At 36.1% G+C, this 18,098-nt stretch overlaps 2 protein-coding genes across 2 annotated transcripts; both read left to right on the top strand.

Annotated features, from left to right (window-relative positions):
* The first annotated feature begins 10,293 nt into the window (after positions 1-10,293).
* Positions 10,294-13,236, top strand: LOC113731719 (peroxidase 43-like). Its single transcript, XM_072079687.1, has 4 exons — positions 10,294-10,873; positions 10,990-11,172; positions 11,333-11,495; positions 12,699-13,236. Exons 1-4 carry the CDS (start codon positions 10,670-10,672, stop codon positions 13,106-13,108), a joined length of 960 nt encoding a protein of 319 aa, XP_071935788.1. The 5' UTR covers positions 10,294-10,669; the 3' UTR covers positions 13,109-13,236.
* A 2,122-nt stretch (positions 13,237-15,358) lies between these two features.
* On the top strand, positions 15,359-17,318 carry LOC113729772 (putative clathrin assembly protein At1g03050). Its single transcript, XM_027254004.2, has 2 exons — positions 15,359-16,004; positions 16,100-17,318. The coding sequence occupies exons 1-2, from the start codon at positions 15,359-15,361 to the stop codon at positions 17,206-17,208; spliced, it is 1,755 nt and encodes a 584-aa protein (XP_027109805.2). The 3' UTR covers positions 17,209-17,318.
* The last annotated feature ends 780 nt before the right edge of the window (positions 17,319-18,098 follow it).

Raw genomic sequence — 18,098 nt, 5'->3', positions numbered from 1 at the left:
GCTCCTTTATTTTGTAGTCAATATCTAAAAATTTTCATACTTCATTACATCCATCCAAAAAATGGCTCCTTTTGTTTTTGAAACTTATTTTTACTCAACTTACCTATCTTCGTTTGATTTCTTTTTAGGTGAAAATATGAGCAGGAGGTGATGGTAATTTTACTAGAGGCTTTAAGATTTTAATTGATTTACTTGTAAAACCTTCAAATTGAATAGCAAGAGGTATATCTATACTTCCTTCGTAGTTTGCCTCAATGCACTTGATTATACAGATATACTACGGGAAATTCTATGTAAAAAACTCCACAATTAAATAAATTTTTTTCTTAACTTTCACCCCTTTTGTTTGCCTAAACAAAGTATGAAAGAACTTCATTATGTAGTTTATTTTCAATATTCTTTTAACTTCAACATGCTGATATTTTTTCCTGCCTATAAGTTGACATGTAATTGATCTTTTGGAGGTGATGATTTGATGAAAATAGAGGGATATTTTCTTGAGAATTAGCAATCAGTAGTTGCTTCGAGTTTGTCTGTTTTTGAAACCAATCATAACTACTTCTCCATCTCTTTGGTATTTATGCTATTAATAGTTTTATCAATATTTTAAAAACGTGGAGTTTCATTCTAATCACCACATTGAGATAAGCAACCTACTTCAGGATACATGTCATTTGGGTCGATTTAGGTAGTGATGAACTACCATCTATTTGTTTTGATGTCATCTAGTTAGATTGTGCTATGTCACTTCCCCTGCTATCCCAGGATTTGAACTTGTTGCCTCCACTAGAGCATTATGGCTTTCAACCCTACTTTTACAACAAAAAGGAAATTGTGTATTCAAAAATAGAAAGAAAAGGAAAAGTTAGAGAAATTGACTAGGAATTGAATATATTAGTGAAAAAAATTTGAGTTTCATTTAAGGTGATTCTCAGTATGTTCTTCCCAGCATTAGTGAAAAAAATTTGAGTTTCATTTAGTCGGACCGAAGGGCCAGATACCTCCTGTGTTGACAAAAAAAAAAATCGTAAAATTTTTTCTGCCAGCAATGTACTAACTTGCCCAACCCGGGGTAACTCGAGTGGCTCGTTGCTCCTCTTTAGGATATGGCGACCACGGTTCGAGTCCCGGGGGTAACGCGTTTGAGGGGAATGGACCTCTCCTCTCGGGTCGCAGGGGGAATAGTCGAGTCGAAGGCGGGGATACCCCTGTGTAGACAAAAAAAAAAAAGGGTAAAACTTTTTCTGCCAGCAATGTACTAACCGAGTGGTTCACCTTTTTTGGTTTTTTGCAAGGGGGTGAGGGCATTTTTGCTTGCATGGTACTGGATAATTATCCTATTTACCAAGCTTTTATTCTAGTAAGCTTTCTTAATACAACCTGAGAACCTAAATTGTATTCCACCCTGTTTTTTAAGGAAATGATCTCTCTCCCTCTCTCTGTATTAGACACACACACTACACCTTGTTTTTTTTTTTTTTTTTTTGTATTTCCTTCTATAGTTTCCTTTTTTTTTGTTTTTAAATAGACTAATAGGTCATTTATATTATTTTCTCAACACTATCAAATGTTCAAATATGTTAGAGATGTTACCTTGAATTTGTTGACTTGATATATGATGAATCAAGAAGCCAATTATATTTTAAGAAAATGCCATGCACCTGCTCAGATTAGAAGTTGGAGTAGTTTTAGTGAAAAATGTTGTTCACATTTTGGTTGTTGATTATTACAGAAATTGACTACTTTCACATTGCTAGCGATTTTTAAGTGAGTAAAGAAATACCTTATTCTAGCAAATTTATGGCGCACTACTTGAATCAATCAACTTTTTATTTTATTTCTTTTTGAAAAAAAGTTTTGATAGTTATTTTAAGTGAGTTAAAAACTGTAGCAGCCCCCTGAATAGCTCTTTTTTTATTTTTAAAAAAATTAGATTGCAAATAGAACTTGGAAAAAGACGAATACGTGACACATAGGAGGCAGCTTGTGAGGTCCAATTGAGAGGTAACTCAAATAGGAAGCAAATTATTAAATGTCTAAAAGTAAATTGGGTAATATCGAAAATCAATTTTTTTTAATTTTAAAAAAATTTTAGTAGGGGATAGATATGATTAAGAAGTGGGACGGGGACGGAGGAAATTAAGCTGAGGACTTGCTCAAAAAAAGAAAAAGAAAAAGAAAAAGAAAAAAAATCGATACTTGTTAATGATGATTGCTTGCTTGGTGAGTTCTTCTTAGGTTCCGTTTGATAAAATTGAATCTGAATTCTGAAGTCTGAATTCTGAAATCTAAATACTGAAACAATTAATTTGCTGAAGTTTAAGCATTGAAAAAAATATATGAATGTCTGAATTTTAATGCTAAACCTATTTATACTGTTTGATAAATATTTATAGCTACAATGCTTAATAAGTTTAACTTGACAATTTTGCCCTTATATCCTTTCATTCAAAAAAGAAATAGAATTTATGATTTAATTAGTTTAAAATTGTTAGGTCTGAAAATGACAATATTTATTTTTAAATCAAATTAATATAAAAGATGAAATATATTATATGAGGAGTATGAAAAAGATGTGAAAGTCATTAAAAAGGGAGAAAAGAGAAACTAAAAATTGTTAGATAGAAAATATTATGTTATTTAATTAGATAAGAATTTTGAACATAGTTAACAAACAAGGGTAGATTTGGTAGATAAGATAAGGTAGTTGAAGTAATTCTATTAATTCTTATCAGAATTAAGCATTCAGTTAGGATTTTTGTGCTGAAAAAAATACACACAGGTTCAGCACTGCTTAACAAGTTCAGCCACAGCCAGGTGTGCGACCCGGGTCGACCAACGGATTAGTCAGGGCAAAGCCCTGGATACCGTGGCAGGCAACCAAAAAAAAAAAAACAAGTTCAGCAAATAGATTTTCATTTATCAAACACTCAAAATATCTGAATGTTTGAAAAAATTCAGATTCAGCACTTTTTTATGTTATCAAACAGGCTCTTAGTTCTTTTGTTTTCGGCCGGCTTTAAAACAATCGATTACCCTTTGTTAAAAGTTTAAAACACAAGTTGAATTTTTTTTTTATTTTGGTATCAGTGGAGCTCTAAGTTTGGATGTGCCTTTCTTACTTTCTTTTCTTCTTTTCTTTTATCTCTCTTTTTTTTACTACAAATGACAATACTAAAGTTGTTACCTAAACAATTAAGGACACATGTAAACGATAAAACGCTATTCCTTTCTAACCACTCTAAATGAGATTGAAAACTATAACAGTACACTTGTGACCTTTTTCTTTTTTTTTTTTAAGTCACCTTTTTCTCATTCTTTTTTCTTTTTCAAAATCACATCGTACCCTCTAGAATTAAATAAAAAAAATAACACTTGAAAAAAAAAAGAATAGGTATCCACGCTATATGCACACATCTCTAGATATATATATATATATTCATACATTGTGGTAGTATAAATTCTTGTCTGGTAGAAATGTTCCCAAACAACGTTGAGTGGCTAAAAGATAGGGAACCAGCGTATCTAAATTCTAGATATTTTCATAATTTGTAGTATTTATTTATTTATTTTACATTAGTACTTTATATCTGGAATCACATTTCAGATTCATTGTGCATCCATGTATATTCAATCTTATATTCATTTTTTACACATATATATTATCCATCCACAAAAAATGCGTATTTGTATAACCCTCCTCTGCATGGTGCAATATCATATGTGAGGAGTTTAAATAAAACATGAGTACAATACTTTCCGAGTGACATGTGGATGGGTAAAGCTTAATGTGGATGGAGCTTCAGCAAACAACCCTGGTTTGGCCGGAGCTGGAGGCCTAATCAGAGATGGAAACGGATGTTAACTTGTTGGTTTGTGCTCGAACCTAGGATTAGCCAGTAATAGTGCTGCAGAACTGTGGGCCAGTAATACATGGTCTACAGTTGAGTTAACATGGAAGCTGGGACATAGGAAAGTTGTATTAGAGACTGATTCGTTCGTTGCGATGAAGCTGATTGAAAATTCCCCAGTAGAGAGCCCTTAATTTTTTTTTTTTGGGTAAATAAAGATGCATTAAAGTAAAAGTCAAGTCTACAAAGTGGAAGTTAAATTACAGTCATCCGTGGGTTGGTAACACCCTTTAAGTCTTGCAAAAGTAAGGGAAGGACAAAATTAGGACATAATTCAAAAAAGATGAAGTTTTGAGAGCTGCTTCTTCCTTAGTTTGCTAGGATGTCTGCACATTTGTTTGCTTCGCGATATTTATGGTAGAAACATGTTTACTGGAATGTAGTCAACAGCTCCCTACAGTCAAGAATAATAGGCGAAAGTTCATGAGAGATAAGATTATTTGACTTACACAAGGAGATGATACTGGAAGAGTCCATCTCCACTTCGAGAGAGTGGATGTTGAGGTTTTTTGCAAGTTGTAAACCATCTCTAAGAGCCCAGCATTCTGCGTAAGGAACAGAACAGGAGCCTAAATTTCTTGCAAAGCCTGCAATCCATAACCCATTTGAGTCACGAATTATGCCACCAGCTCCTGCCTGGTTTGAAGGTCAAGAGACCGAACCGTCAGTGTTGAGTTTGGCAAAACCTATAGCCGGGGGGATCCATCTAATGAATTTTTCATGTCTAGGGGATCTGGTGATATGAGAACCAGGTCCTAATAGGTAAAATTCAAGGGCATGGTGAAGGCAAAACTTGATAGGATCAGAAAAATTTTTCTGAAAGATCTTAGCATTGCGAGCTTGCCAAAGGCTCCAACAACCAAAGCTAAAGATGGTTCCTCAGGAAATAAGATTGAAAGGGGAAGGAATGGTGGAGAAGCATCCATCCTTGATCCAAGAATAAAAATCCGAGTTGGTTTGGGGGCAGGTTTGAGAGGTTTGGGTAAGTTTAAGCCAAAAGGATGTTGCTTGGTTACAAAGCCTATGAACGTGGTCCGAATTCTTAGAAGGAGCTGCACAAAAAGGGCAAGAGGCTTCGGATAGAAATGTACGGTGGGCAAGAAGGCTTATTGTAGGGAGTTGGTCCTGGGAAGCTAGCCAAAGGAAAAGCTTGACTTTTGAAGATGTATTGACTTTCCAGATCCAACGGAAGAGGGATGGAGCTCTATTATCTACTGGACATGAGGAAGGATTTTTGCACAAATTATAAGCTGATTTAGAGTTGAAAGCGCCGTTGTTGGAGTGATTCCACCTAAGAAAGTCATGAGATGGATTGAGCTTGGCTAATAAAGCTTGGGAATGCAGACTTCAGCATACATGGAGAGAAGGGAATCAGAGTGCTGACTGCTAGCATAACTTGATATATCCATCAGGAAGGAAGACAGATTCTGAGAAGTTTGCTAAGTTTTGGTTGTATGGGTGTCACGACTCCCAGATTAGTGTCCATGTAACTGGGCCATCAGCCCTCAAATACATCAAAGAAAAAAAAATTAATTGAATTAATTTTGTGACAGAAATTATGAATCTTGGAGGGCATTACAAAAGTTGAGGCAATTAATTAGCAGCTCTATTGCACTTGAACCTTTAACCTTTGACTATTGGTTGCAATTTTCGATTCTAGATTTTTAACAACTTTTATGCATGTGGAATAATCTATAGGCCCGTTATTGAAAGTAATCTTGTACGTTCTAATTTATGAAGATAAACGCAACAAGTATATCATCATAGACATATACTCCTGATACAAAATTAACGCATACTCACCAAATATTTAACAGATATACTGATTGAAATTTCTTGGGGTGGCAAAAGAAAATCATCTTTCTTTCTGTTTAATCATAACGAATGTAGAAAAGAATCCAAAAAGCTATCAGAGAAACAGCATTGCATGAATCCGTGTCACCTGAACAGCTCATAATCGTGTCAATGTAAATGAAAGATCAAAAGAAAAATTCATCTTTTCACAAAATAGTGGAATAGTCCCTATGATTTTTGGGAGATTAGTTGGCACAAATGGGAGGAAAAAATGTTCGGTCCATGCGATATCGAAAACAAATTAAGGAATCCCTATGAAAGGTTTTTTTTTCTTTTGTTGGTTTTTTAACATTTTACCGAGACTTATAATATATATATATATATATATATATATATATATATAGAGAGAGAGAGAGAGAGAGAGAGAGGATAGGCTTAGGCTCGGTTTGGATTAACTATTTTTGAGGGTGTTTTTGAAATATTTTACTGTAGCAGTGTACATGAAAAATTTTTACTGTAGATTTTTTTTTTGTGATTTTTTGGAGGGATTTTTGAAATATATTTTTGGGATACCTTTTAAATTTAAAATAATTTTAGAATATTTTTTAAAATTAAACTAACATCTACAACCACAACCACCTCCAACACCACCCCCATCCACCATTGCCACCATCCCTTCCTCTTCCTCCTCCTCCCATTCCCTCTTTCTCCTGCCTGCCACCCATCAACCCTTCCCTCTCCTCCTTAAATTTTTTTTTTTTGACAAACAAAAGGACCTGGCCTCACTTCAGGCCCCAACCCTTATTCGGGTTGTTGGGTTATTCCCCATTTTTGTTCCAAGGCTCGAATACTGGACCTCGGGTGTACTAACCATTAGTGAGACCAGCTCGGATGTCTTGGAAGGGCCCTCTCCTCCTTAATTTGGTCACGGCCAAATCGCGACCAGAAGGTTGCGACCTTCTAGACGTGCAAGGCAAGGGGAGGAGAGGAGAAAGAAGGAAGGGGCTCTGATTGTTACATCTCAAAACGGGCTCATAGGAATGAACGAATCAAAGAGTTCTGGGGAAAGATTTTTTTTTTTCTCCTTTCAATTTTTGTTCAATTTCCTTTTATTCCTGTACTGTGGACGAATCAGTCATTGTCCTAAACCAACCCTTTCCCGCTCAAACCCCACTAAAATTTCTGTTCAATTTCCAATTATTCTATCTATTTTCTGGTGTTAATTCGTTTTGAAGAAAAAGCTACTTCTCTGTTTGGACCTAGGAGTAAGAAACGGGGCCACAACCAATTAAGTTGGCGACTACGAATGGGGAAATAAAATGAGATGGTAGATAAGTATTAAATAAGTAGCTGACTTGAAGAGATTATGGGATTTCTTTTTCATTTTCCCCTTCTTGGTTGCTCGAAGCCTATCTGCCTGTGTATTTCCTTCAACAGTCACTAGTTGGGATTAGTCTCAAGCACTTACTACTAATAATAAACTAATATTGTTCTTCTGCCTTTCATATCGTCCACTACTAGTCTTGCCAGGACATCACCTAAATTTGTTGATTTTGTTTCTAATTTAGAGGGATTTTGTTTCCAATTTAGAGGGACTCACAAGGAATACTGATCATGAATTTAAGAGTTCGGTCCATAAAATGGTTGATCATGGATCTTTCAACATTTTAAAAGAATTATTCCTGATAAGATAAGTTACGAGAATATTGACTATAATAACACAATTTTAAGCGATATATGATATGGATGTCATGTCTTTGACTCGTGGTGATAATTGAAATCGTATTCATTCAAACATTCTTCTACTAAAAAAAATTTAATAGGAGAAAGATAACTTTTGTTTTGACCATAACATCTCAAATGGGCCCATAGCAGTGAATGAATCAAAGAACGGGAAAAAACAAACGGTTAGCAAGATTTGTAAAAAAAAATTTCAAATTTTGTTTTACTTATATCATAAACACAATTTTCAACCATCTTTTTATCTCACATACATCGCATCACAAAAAATGTTACAGTAATTATTTCAAATAACCTCCTATCCAAATGCAGGGAATACCAAATAGCGATCCAGTCATTGTCCTAATTCCTAAGCCAAACCCACCCCACAAAAATTTTTGTTCCATTTTCTTTGATTCCTTAATTTTCTGGTATTAATTCAATTTGAAGAAAAAGCTAATTTACTTTTTGGACCTTGAATTAAGAAATAGGGCCACAGCCAACTGGTGACTACGAAAGGGGAACCAAAAAAAAATGGAGGAGAAGAAGATGGTAGATATGTATTAAATAAGCAGCTGACTACTGAGTTGAAGTGGTTATGAGATTTCTTTTTCATTTTCTCTTGGTTGCTCCAAGCTTATGTATTTCTTTCAACACCTCCACGCTTCTTGTTTCATTCGAAGTGGAAAGCTGCCAGTAGTGAGTTGGGACCAGTTTCAAGCACTTAATAGCAACAACATCATGGTAATATTGCTCTTTTGCCTTCCATATCGTCCACCACTAGTTTTTGCAAGGACATCACGCCAATTTAGAAATTTTATTTGTTTCCATTATTTAGGGAGGATCATTTCAGAAGGCTACCCAAAGGTTTTTGACAATTTCATTGACCTCACTTGAGGCTTGAAAAATTACACTGACCTCCCCTTGCAAAATAATGGACCCATTTGCTAATATCACCTAACATGAAATTATTCACATGCCCCAACACATTATTTGAGATTAGAAACTAAAATCTGAGTATTAAATAATTATGGTACAAATCAACTAATTAATGGAATTAACTGTTAACAGCGTGAATAGTAATGTGGAAGATACAAAATGGAGTGAATTTGCTACACTAATTGGTGCCATTTTATGATTGACAGAACTTGACCTGACCACATTTCAATTGTATACAAGAAAGATTCGGGTAGACAAAGGAAGCATAGGGAAAAGAAATAGAAAAACAAGTATGCTCTTGAGAAATTTTCTCCTTGGTTTAGAAACTAAAGAGATGGCCTTTGCATTAATTAGAGTAATTATGTGGAAGTGGCTGAGAAAAGAGGTAGAAGAAAGGCAAAATTAGAAGTTCTTTTCTGTGCAAAATCACAAAAGACATATCCTAAATCAGGTAAATAATCTCTACTATTCTCAGTTTAATATTTAAAAATTACAATTTTAATTGAAAATCATGAAATTTTTTGAAACAATCATAACTACAATACATCTTGACTGATAATTGTTTTTGTTAATACATCTTGACTATAATGCAAAGGGGCATTTGTGAAACAAAATGTTCATCTCTTTCCTTGAAGTTATTTTTTAATCATACTTTGTCAGAGATAGACTGATTTTGCTATCAAATCATAAATCTCAAGGGAGATTAGTGTAATTTTTCAAATCTTAGGAGAGGTCAATGAAATTATTAGAAACCTCAAGGAAGGTTTCTAAAATTATCATTATTTTGAGGGACACGAAAAGAAAATTGATGAATTTTGATTTACTGCTCATGAGTGTAAGCTGGTATAGGAACTGATACTATATGAAGATTACAGCCCAAAATTGTCTGTTGACAGTGTCAAACTGCCAATTTCGTTTCATTCAATATGGGATAATGGTTTATTTGTTGCCTCTATTTTGATGTCAAACTTCGACTTTCGAGTTTCGGCATGCGGTTTCCCAGAGATTCTTTCCTTTTTTGTCTGTTTTTCTTTTGAGGAAAGCAGATTGCCAGACTAGATGAAATTGATTACAAAAAGAGGTGCATACCCCCGAATTGGAAATTCATTCACGTAAATAGACGAAACTAAATAGTTATGCATCTTTCAGTCCCCAGCAAAATACTTGTAAAAGAAAGGGTAAATTACACTTTAGCTCATGTGATTTACTGCTTTTTCACACCAATCTCCCACGGTTTCAAAAGTCGTTTATTATTTTCTTATGTTTTGAACTAAAGTCTTAGTACTCTATAACGGAATCACTTAAAATATTAAAATTACCTCATTTAGAAATTAAAATGATTGAAATTAATAGCTAAAATATATAAATGTAGTATGTATAACATTTTAGTCCCTTATAGTTTAGATTTATTTCAAATAACCCTATTGTATTTTTTTAAAATCTGTATATAACTCCTGTAAAATTAACAAATAAATTTTACCGTAATGTAGATTACCTTTGACATTTTAGTGGGCTTCATTATGGTGGGTAAATTTTGTTATTTTGACAAGTTTAGTTCAAATAATGAGTGGATTATATATAATTTTTGATAACATAAGAGAGTTGTATAGAAAAGCATTAAATTAGACGAGGTAAGGTGTAATTTACCCTGAAAGAAATGAGTCTGGGAAAACGATTTACACCTCACTGTAACTAATAAGCATTTAGCAAAATCCTATTGTGCAAGAGATAAGAGATACACTAACTCTCAACTTGCTCCTCACAGGAAAAGTTAAGTGCAGACGGACACTTTGTCCTAGAACATATGCAAAAGACTGAAACAGTCAGAATCCGATAGAGACGAACTATTTACCAGTGGCACACCGGCTATATATATCGCTAAAACGTCCAAAAAGCTATGCAAACTGTATCTGCAATTTAGTAGCAAGGAAAAAAGAGCAAGAGAACAAAATACATGCAACAAAGACGGTTGACACATTGCACACCTTCCCTTTAATTGCTGGCAGCTCAAATTTAGAGGTTTGCAGCTAGCAAGCAAAGATTCTTTTCCACCCATTCCCAATTACTATATTAATTACTCCTCTTGTATGCGTGTATATCTTTCTTCATCATCCTGTCTTCTACTTCTTCTTCATACTCTGGAGTCGGTCAACTCAATCTAGTATGTTAGCTATATTGAAAGATATTATTCACAAGTTTTCTCTATCTATAGAAGTCTGAACCTTGACTCATTGATGCTCTTTCATTAATAGGTAATTATAGGACTAGAACACAGATAGTAGTATATAACAATAATTAAAGTGCAAATGGTACAACTAGTTTTGATCCTCATTTTGAGCAGTGGTTATCTAGTCGGGTTTTCTCAAGGCCAACTTAGAGTTGGTTTCTATGGTAACACTTGCCCAGATGCCGAGAACATTGTCAGAGATGTTGTCGGTGAAGCGGCCTCCTCCAGCAACGATGTTGCTCCACACTTACTCAGGCTTCATTTCCACGACTGCTTTGTTGAGGTCACGTGCATACTCTGCACCAGAGCAATCCTAGCAGCTTATTATACTTGATATATAAGAAAAATGTGCATTTACTTTTCTCCGTTTGATTTTGTAAAATGGGCATTTTCCTGCAGGGGTGCGAGGGGTCTATACTGATTCAGAACGGGCCAACAGCTGAGAAAGGAGCATTTGGGCATCAGGGCCTCCAAGGTTTTGATGTGATTGAGAACGCCAAGGCACAGTTGGAAGCTGTGTGCCCAGGGGTGGTTTCTTGTGCAGATATTGTGGCTCTGGCCGCAAGAGACGCTATCGTTTTGGTTGATGACTTGATCCCTATTAGCTATACCCTTCTCTTCTTCCATTTCTGCACTCTGTTATTTACTGCTAGCAAGCTAGGTTTCATCAGGATGCTTCCTTATGTTTAGGCATGTGTCATGGCTAGCTGAATTGGGTTTCTGGATTTTCTTGATGGCACAGGCCAATGGACCGTTTTACCAGGTTGAAACCGGAAGAAGAGATGGACTAGTTTCGGACAAGTCCTTGGCTGATAACATGCCGGATGTTGAGGATTCAATTCAGGTACTGAAGACCAAGTTTCAGCAGAAAGGCCTCACCGCCAAAGACCTTGTGGTTCTCAGCGGTACGTAATACTTCATCACTTCATTGCTCTCTCTCTCTCTCTCTCAATACGCATGCAGGCCATATGGCACTTTAGTTGGTAGGCATCACGGGACGTGACTAAACTGGCAGCAGCAAATTATCATCAGGCCAGTAAACGTCAATTTTGTTTTGTCATTTTCATGGGAAAATGCTATTTGCACTTGCATTTTTGTTAATCGCATTTCTACTGATGAGAATGCAAACTATGTGATGAGAATGCAAATAACACAAAATGGAGCCCAAATAACATTTTTTTTTATGTTGATGTAATCCATCACCAGGCTGAATAGAACTACCAATAAGCTGTAGTTGAGGGAGATCACTAGTTCGAGCCATGCGCGCAGTGAAAAATGCACACAAAATTTTTTGGCAAAAAAAAGGCTCAGTAAAACTGAAGTTTTCGGCACAAAAATAAAAAATAGAAAAAAATTGTTGAGTAAAATTTTAACTTTTTGGGCTAGTGTATGAACTAGATTCAAATTCAAATTAAGATTATTTGTCAGTGATACTGCTCGTGTGTATACATCTTCAACATATATATATATAGAAGAGATTAATATTCAGTTAGTCTTGTTTTGAGCAACTCCGCCGTGCAAAGACAAAATTCTGGATAAAAATCAAAGTACTGTAATTGGTTTGGAATCTACACATTGGACATGGACTACATGTCTACATCACTAATCACTATAGTAAATTGATCTGTAACAGTAAAAGAAAAGATTCAAGTCCACGAGCGGGAGATGAAGCTTTTATGTTAGATGAACGCAAGCGTGCAATTCATATATCGCGTCTTTCATCTTTTTTTGTTCGGTGGACAACTTTTTCTTGTGGGTTGAAAATCACTACTAATAATAGATCTCTGCTGATTTCTGCCCCTATCTATGTGGATGGCAATGGGATATGTATGATTTGTTAGTTCACGTGGGAAAGTTTCCAACATAATTAAAGAAGGGAGGTGGCGAGGAAGAATTTGTAGCCTCTTAATTTCGATATGATATATGTCACTGATCATAATTAGAGTCCATGTGATCACTTTTAATTTCTGGGCCACCAAAAGAAGATATATTTAGATAGACACAAAAAAGAACTGTTTGGTGTTCTGAAATGTGCTAGGAACCATTTGATGCAACCAACAATCAATCACTATTGTAACAAATATTAATTGTTCACACAAATTTTCCAGCTGCACACACAATTGGTACCGCAGCATGCTTCTTCATGACAGATCGGCTCTACAACTTCCCACCAAATGGAGGCTCCGATCCTTCCATAGACCCGCAACTTCTCCCTGAATTAACCAGTACATGTCCCAAAAATGGCGATGTAAATGCCCGATTGCCGATGGACCGCGGCAGCGGGCAGACGTTCGACGACCAGATTCTGCGAAACATCAGAAGCGGCTTTGCAGTTCTACGATCCGACGCCAGCCTGTACGAGGATGAAGCTACAAGGAGCGCGGTGGATTCTTATTTTGGTTTTCTTGCTCCATCCCTGGAGCAAGATTTTGCTGCTGCAATGATCAAAATGGGGAGGATTGAAGTAAAGACTGGTTCCCAAGGCACAATCAGGCGCGTCTGTTCTGCTTTTAACTGATTGTATTATATTTACCTCCCAAAGAAAGAAAGAAAGAAAAATCATGTGCTTATCACACGTATATGTACTACGGTATTTGATACTCCAATGAATAATAGTATGTCGAGTTGTTCTTATGTTCGTTATAATAGATGTCCCGTGATTAGACAGTGAATGACCGTATGGAACACAATACTTTGTTGTACGTATAGAAACGTTTACAGCTGCATGGCTCTGTTGTAACCAACCATCATATTCTAATTCTTGATTACATAATCTATGATTCAGTTACGATCTACGGTTTTATACCTTTGTTGCAAGCAATAGGCCGGACCAAAAATAAAAATAAAAAAAGGTGTATACTGTATTTACACTGATTTTTTTTTTTTCTCGAAACATATCAACTGAAGAGAAAACTCGATGAATTAGGGAGTACTTCTGTAGGAATTAACTGCACTGCGTGACATATTATTGTAAACTTCAATAGCTAAATTGTGAGTCACTTCTTCGATCTATACCTGCTTGGGATTTATAATCATGCAAGAAACGTATCAAACTTTAACATCAGTCACAAGGTGGAAAAGGAGGAGAAAAAAGAACCAAAAAAAAAAAAAAAACTGAGATAATAAATCATTTTCCAAAGGGATAATTTCAGAAATCTCCCTTGAGGTTTTTGATAGTTTCACCTAGTACCCTTAAAGTTTTAAAAATGTCACTTATCCCCTTTATTTTCAAATTTTTGTAACATTCTCAATCCAGTTCAAATTATGTCATTAAAATACTATGTTTAGGAAAGAGAAAGTTATTTCATTCCAAAGTTGCACTTTTATTGTAAAGATTTGAAAAATAATTTTTTTTCACCTTCTAAACATCTCAAATAAATATTAAATGTAAATTAAAATGTTTTCCTTTTTCTAAATTTTTAACCCATCGATTCAAGTAAATAAAAATTAAAGATTCTAAATAGTTCATAAAATTTATTAAATTCAATACAAATATTTTACATAAAAAGAAAGATTTTTCTCATTTGATAATCTAAGCGCATGTGGTGAACATATGGATAAATAAAAGTTGGACAAATATTGAAGTTTTTAAATTACAACTAGCCTCCTAAATTGCAACACTTTTGTAGAACAAATCTACATTTTTGTCAAAAAAAAAATAACAATAATATCGGATTTATTTCTTACTATGTGACCTTAGAGTACCAAATAGACAAACCTTGAATGAAAAAAATTATCTTGTAATTTGAAAACATATTAAATAAAATTTTATTATTTGTTTGTACTTTAAAAAAGCATATTGCTTATGGTTGCAATTATTATTTGTTGTTACTTTAAAAAAAAGAATGTCTTCATGCTTTTTGCCCTTATTTTTAACATATGATTATTATATTTACAATTAAAAAAATTAAGGCAATGAAAGGGCATTATTGGAAAGAAATTCTTGCTCTTTCTTAAAATGAATACTTGAATCATATAATTTGAATTGGGTTAAGAATGTTACAAAAATTTGAAAATAGGGGAGGTAAGTAATATTTTTAAAACTTTAAGAGAACTAAGTGAAATTATTAGAAACCTCAGGGGAGGTATATGAAATTACCCCTTTTCCGAATGAATGATTCACACAAGTTCATGGCTCCACATGGCCTATTGTTCTCCGTTCAGGAACCGTTTTAACATCCTAAAATGAAGGGAGATATATGGTGGCAGTACTTGACGAGGAGAGACCTGGCGACAAAAAGAAACTAAGGAAAGAGAGAGAAATTTGAATTGGATGAGAGGAGAAGAAGAAGAGTGGAAAAGCAAAAGCTCCCGAGTCCATTTTCTTCTCTTCTTTTTTCTCAATTTGTTCTCCTTCACATGCAGAATATTCATTAACAGCGATTCTCCGAGGTTGAACATCGTCCCATATAATTTTTTCTTCTTCCTCCTTTGAATTCAACAAATATCTAACTATTTCTAAACCCACCACGTCCGGATGATTATTCTTTGAAGCTGGTATACTACTAATCATTATTTCATCATTCACAACCCTATATACGTCTATTCCTGCATTGTAGATATGTGTTGCTTATCAGTTTATGTACTTGTTTTCTAATGGATTGCATTGCACGAATGTTTAACAATTTTCCTTTTGTAATGCCCACATGGTGAATTATTTTTCTGGCTTTTCAGGTTGATTCTGCCATCTAAAAAAACATTTGCGCCAACCATCATTAGTTGGCAAATTAATTAATTCATCCCAGGCGTATAAGAACTAGGATCGATCATGGCTCCAAGCAAGTTGAGGAAGGCCATTGGAGCAGTCAAGGATCAAACAAGCATAAGCTTGGCCAAAGTTGGAAGTAGCGCTTCTTTATCTGACCTTGATGTCGCGATTGTTAAAGCCACCCGACACGACGAGTACCCGGCTGATGAGAGGCATATCAGAGAGATCATGAGCCTAACATGTTACTCTCGTGCCTATGTTGGTGCATGCGTTAGCACCCTATCGAGACGCCTAAGCAAGACAAAAAATTGGGTGGTTGCACTCAAGACATTAATGTTGGTCCAGCGGCTGCTGGCGGATGGTGATCCAGCGTACGAGCAAGAGATTTTCTTCGCAACTAGGCGCGGGACTCGCCTTCTCAACATGTCTGATTTTCGCGATGCTTCAAAATCGAATTCTTGGGATTATTCGGCGTTTGTCCGAACCTATGCATTGTACCTTGATGAACAACTTGAGTTTCGAATGCAAAATCGGAGAGGTAAGCGCGGTGCATTTTCATATGATCCGGAAGAAGACGAGCAAGTTGGTCCCAACGCCATTGTCGTGAGATCCACACCTGTGCGGGAAATGAAGAACGAACAGGTGTTTTCCAGGATTCACCACCTGATGCAACTTCTCGAAAGGTTTTTAGCTTGTCGACCAACAGGTGTGTACTGCATTCGCTTAAAAATTTTAACCTCCTCCTTGATGATTGTGAGACGATAAAACTTAATATTCCCATTCTTGAAAAACGCCAATCAGGTTTTGCAAAGAACAACAGGATTGTGGTGGTAGCGCTCTATCCCATTGTCAAAGAAAGTTTCCAGTTATATTATGATATCACTGAGATTCTGGGAATCTTGGTTGATCGATTCATGGAGCTCAACGTGCCCGATTCTGTAAAGGTATATGAGATCTTCTGCCGTGTTTCGAAGCAGTATGATGAGCTTGACATGTTCTACGGCTGGTGTAAGTCAGTTGGAATAGTCCGTGCCTCTGAATATCCAGATGTTGAGAAAATACCACAAAAGAAGCTCGATGTTATGGACGATTTTATAAGGGAGAAGTCAGTAATGGAGCAAAACAGGAAGGTCACTATGATTGAGCCAAAGCCTGAGGCTCAACCCGCGGAGGAAAACGAGGAGCCTGAACCAGAGCAAGACATTAATGCAATGAAAGCATTGCCACCTCCGGAAGGATTTCAAGAGGAAAATGAAGAAAAGGAGCAGGAAGAGGTTAAAGAAAAGGAGAAAGAGAAGCCAAAAACTCAAGAAGTGGGGGATTTGTTGAACTTGGGTGAAGATGCCCCAACAACAGAAGAGCACGGAGATAAATTGGCCTTAGCTTTATTTGATGGTAATCTATCAACAAATGCTCCTGCAACAAGTGTCACTTCTGCATGGGAAGCATTCGACGAAGCAGGAGACTGGGAGACAGCACTTGTACAATCCGCTAGCCATTTGTCTAACCAGCAGGTGTCGCTTTCTGGCGGTCTTGATACCATGGTGCTTGATGGTATGTATCAACAAGGAGCTATGCAACAGGCAATAGCTGCATCTGGTGTTACAGCCACTGGAAGCGCTAGCAGTGTTGCACTTGGGTCAGCTGGAAGGCCAGCGATGCTAGCACTGCCTGCACCTCCGAGCGCAGATGGAGCTCATCCACCTGGTGCCGATCCTTTTGCAGCCTCCATTTCAATAGCACCACCAGCTTATGTGCAGATGTCTGAGATGGAGAAGAAACAGAGACTTCTAGTGGAAGAGCAGATAATGTGGCAACAATATGCAAGAGATGGGATGCAAGGGCACGTAGGATTAGCAAAAGTACAATCAAACCAATATCACATGAGCGGCTATGGGGGCACCCATTGAAGTTTTGGTTAAAGTATGTAACTACAGTTTTTTTTTCTTTTGGGGTGGGGCTTGAGCTCCGGTGTTTCTTGAGGCACTTTTCAAAAGAAATTCGTAAAAGCAGTTAGCAAATAGAAGAATTCATACTACATGCAACCACTGTATACTGTTGTCAGTTAAACTGTTTCCGACCGGTTTCTCAGTTTCTAACATGGTGTACGGTCCTTGAGACTTGGAGACGCAACTTTTCGAAGTTACTTGTAAAAGATCGAGATATTCTTTTAGTTTTCTTATTTTTCGATGTTAGTGTTTTACTTTACTCTTCTTTCTTCAAGTTCACTTATTATCATTTTGCAGAGCTTAATTTGCAATCCAAATAAGACGAGCAGAAAATTTTTGAATCAAGCTGAGAGTTGAGTTTGCTTATTAGTATCTCTGTCCTAATTATGGTTCGCCATCACAGTTCGCAATTGCTTCGCGATCTCGATTGTTCCACAGTCATCGCAACATATTGATTAAATATCGGATGATACGCACATTATAACACATAAAAATTTTCAAAAATTTTGAAAAAATTACAAAAATTAGAAAATATAAAAAAAGATATAATTTAAAAAAATATTCGAATCGACTCCGAGTTGACTCAGATATACGGACCGATATCATGCATCACGAATTTGAATCACCCAATATCGACGGAATCAAAGTGAGTCGTCACGAATATAGTAATATCCACGATTCGGGAATCGGTATCGTGTCGATTCCCTCCGTTCCAATTAGGTGTCGGCCGATATGACGAACCATGGTCCTAATGCGAGGGAGGAGAAAAGAAATGCTTAGGTTGTGTTTGGATTGCATTTTTCGTGATTTTTCATGGAAAAATTACTGTAGCGATTTGATGTATGTGAGGG

This window comes from Coffea arabica, chromosome 2e (genome assembly GCF_036785885.1).
Source record: "Coffea arabica cultivar ET-39 chromosome 2e, Coffea Arabica ET-39 HiFi, whole genome shotgun sequence".
NCBI lineage: Eukaryota > Viridiplantae > Streptophyta > Magnoliopsida > Gentianales > Rubiaceae > Coffea > Coffea arabica.
Note: the sequence above shows the minus strand (reverse complement) of the source record. Positions and strands in the feature narration are given on the sequence as shown.

Bases quoted from the DNA above. Each gene is read 5' to 3' on its own strand.
- LOC113731719 (XM_072079687.1), top strand. From the start codon at position 10,670: ATGGTACAACTAGTTTTGATCCTCATTTTGAGCAGTGGTTATCTAGTC. The intron at 11,173-11,332 runs GTTGATGACTTG...TTGATGGCACAG, and splicing joins CAAGAGACGCTATCGTTTTG to GCCAATGGACCGTTTTACCA. The intron at 11,496-12,698 runs GTACGTAATACT...CAAATTTTCCAG, and splicing joins AGACCTTGTGGTTCTCAGCG to CTGCACACACAATTGGTACC.
- LOC113729772 (XM_027254004.2), top strand. From the start codon at position 15,359: ATGGCTCCAAGCAAGTTGAGGAAGGCCATTGGAGCAGTCAAGGATCAA. The intron at 16,005-16,099 runs GTGTGTACTGCA...AACGCCAATCAG, and splicing joins TTTAGCTTGTCGACCAACAG to GTTTTGCAAAGAACAACAGG.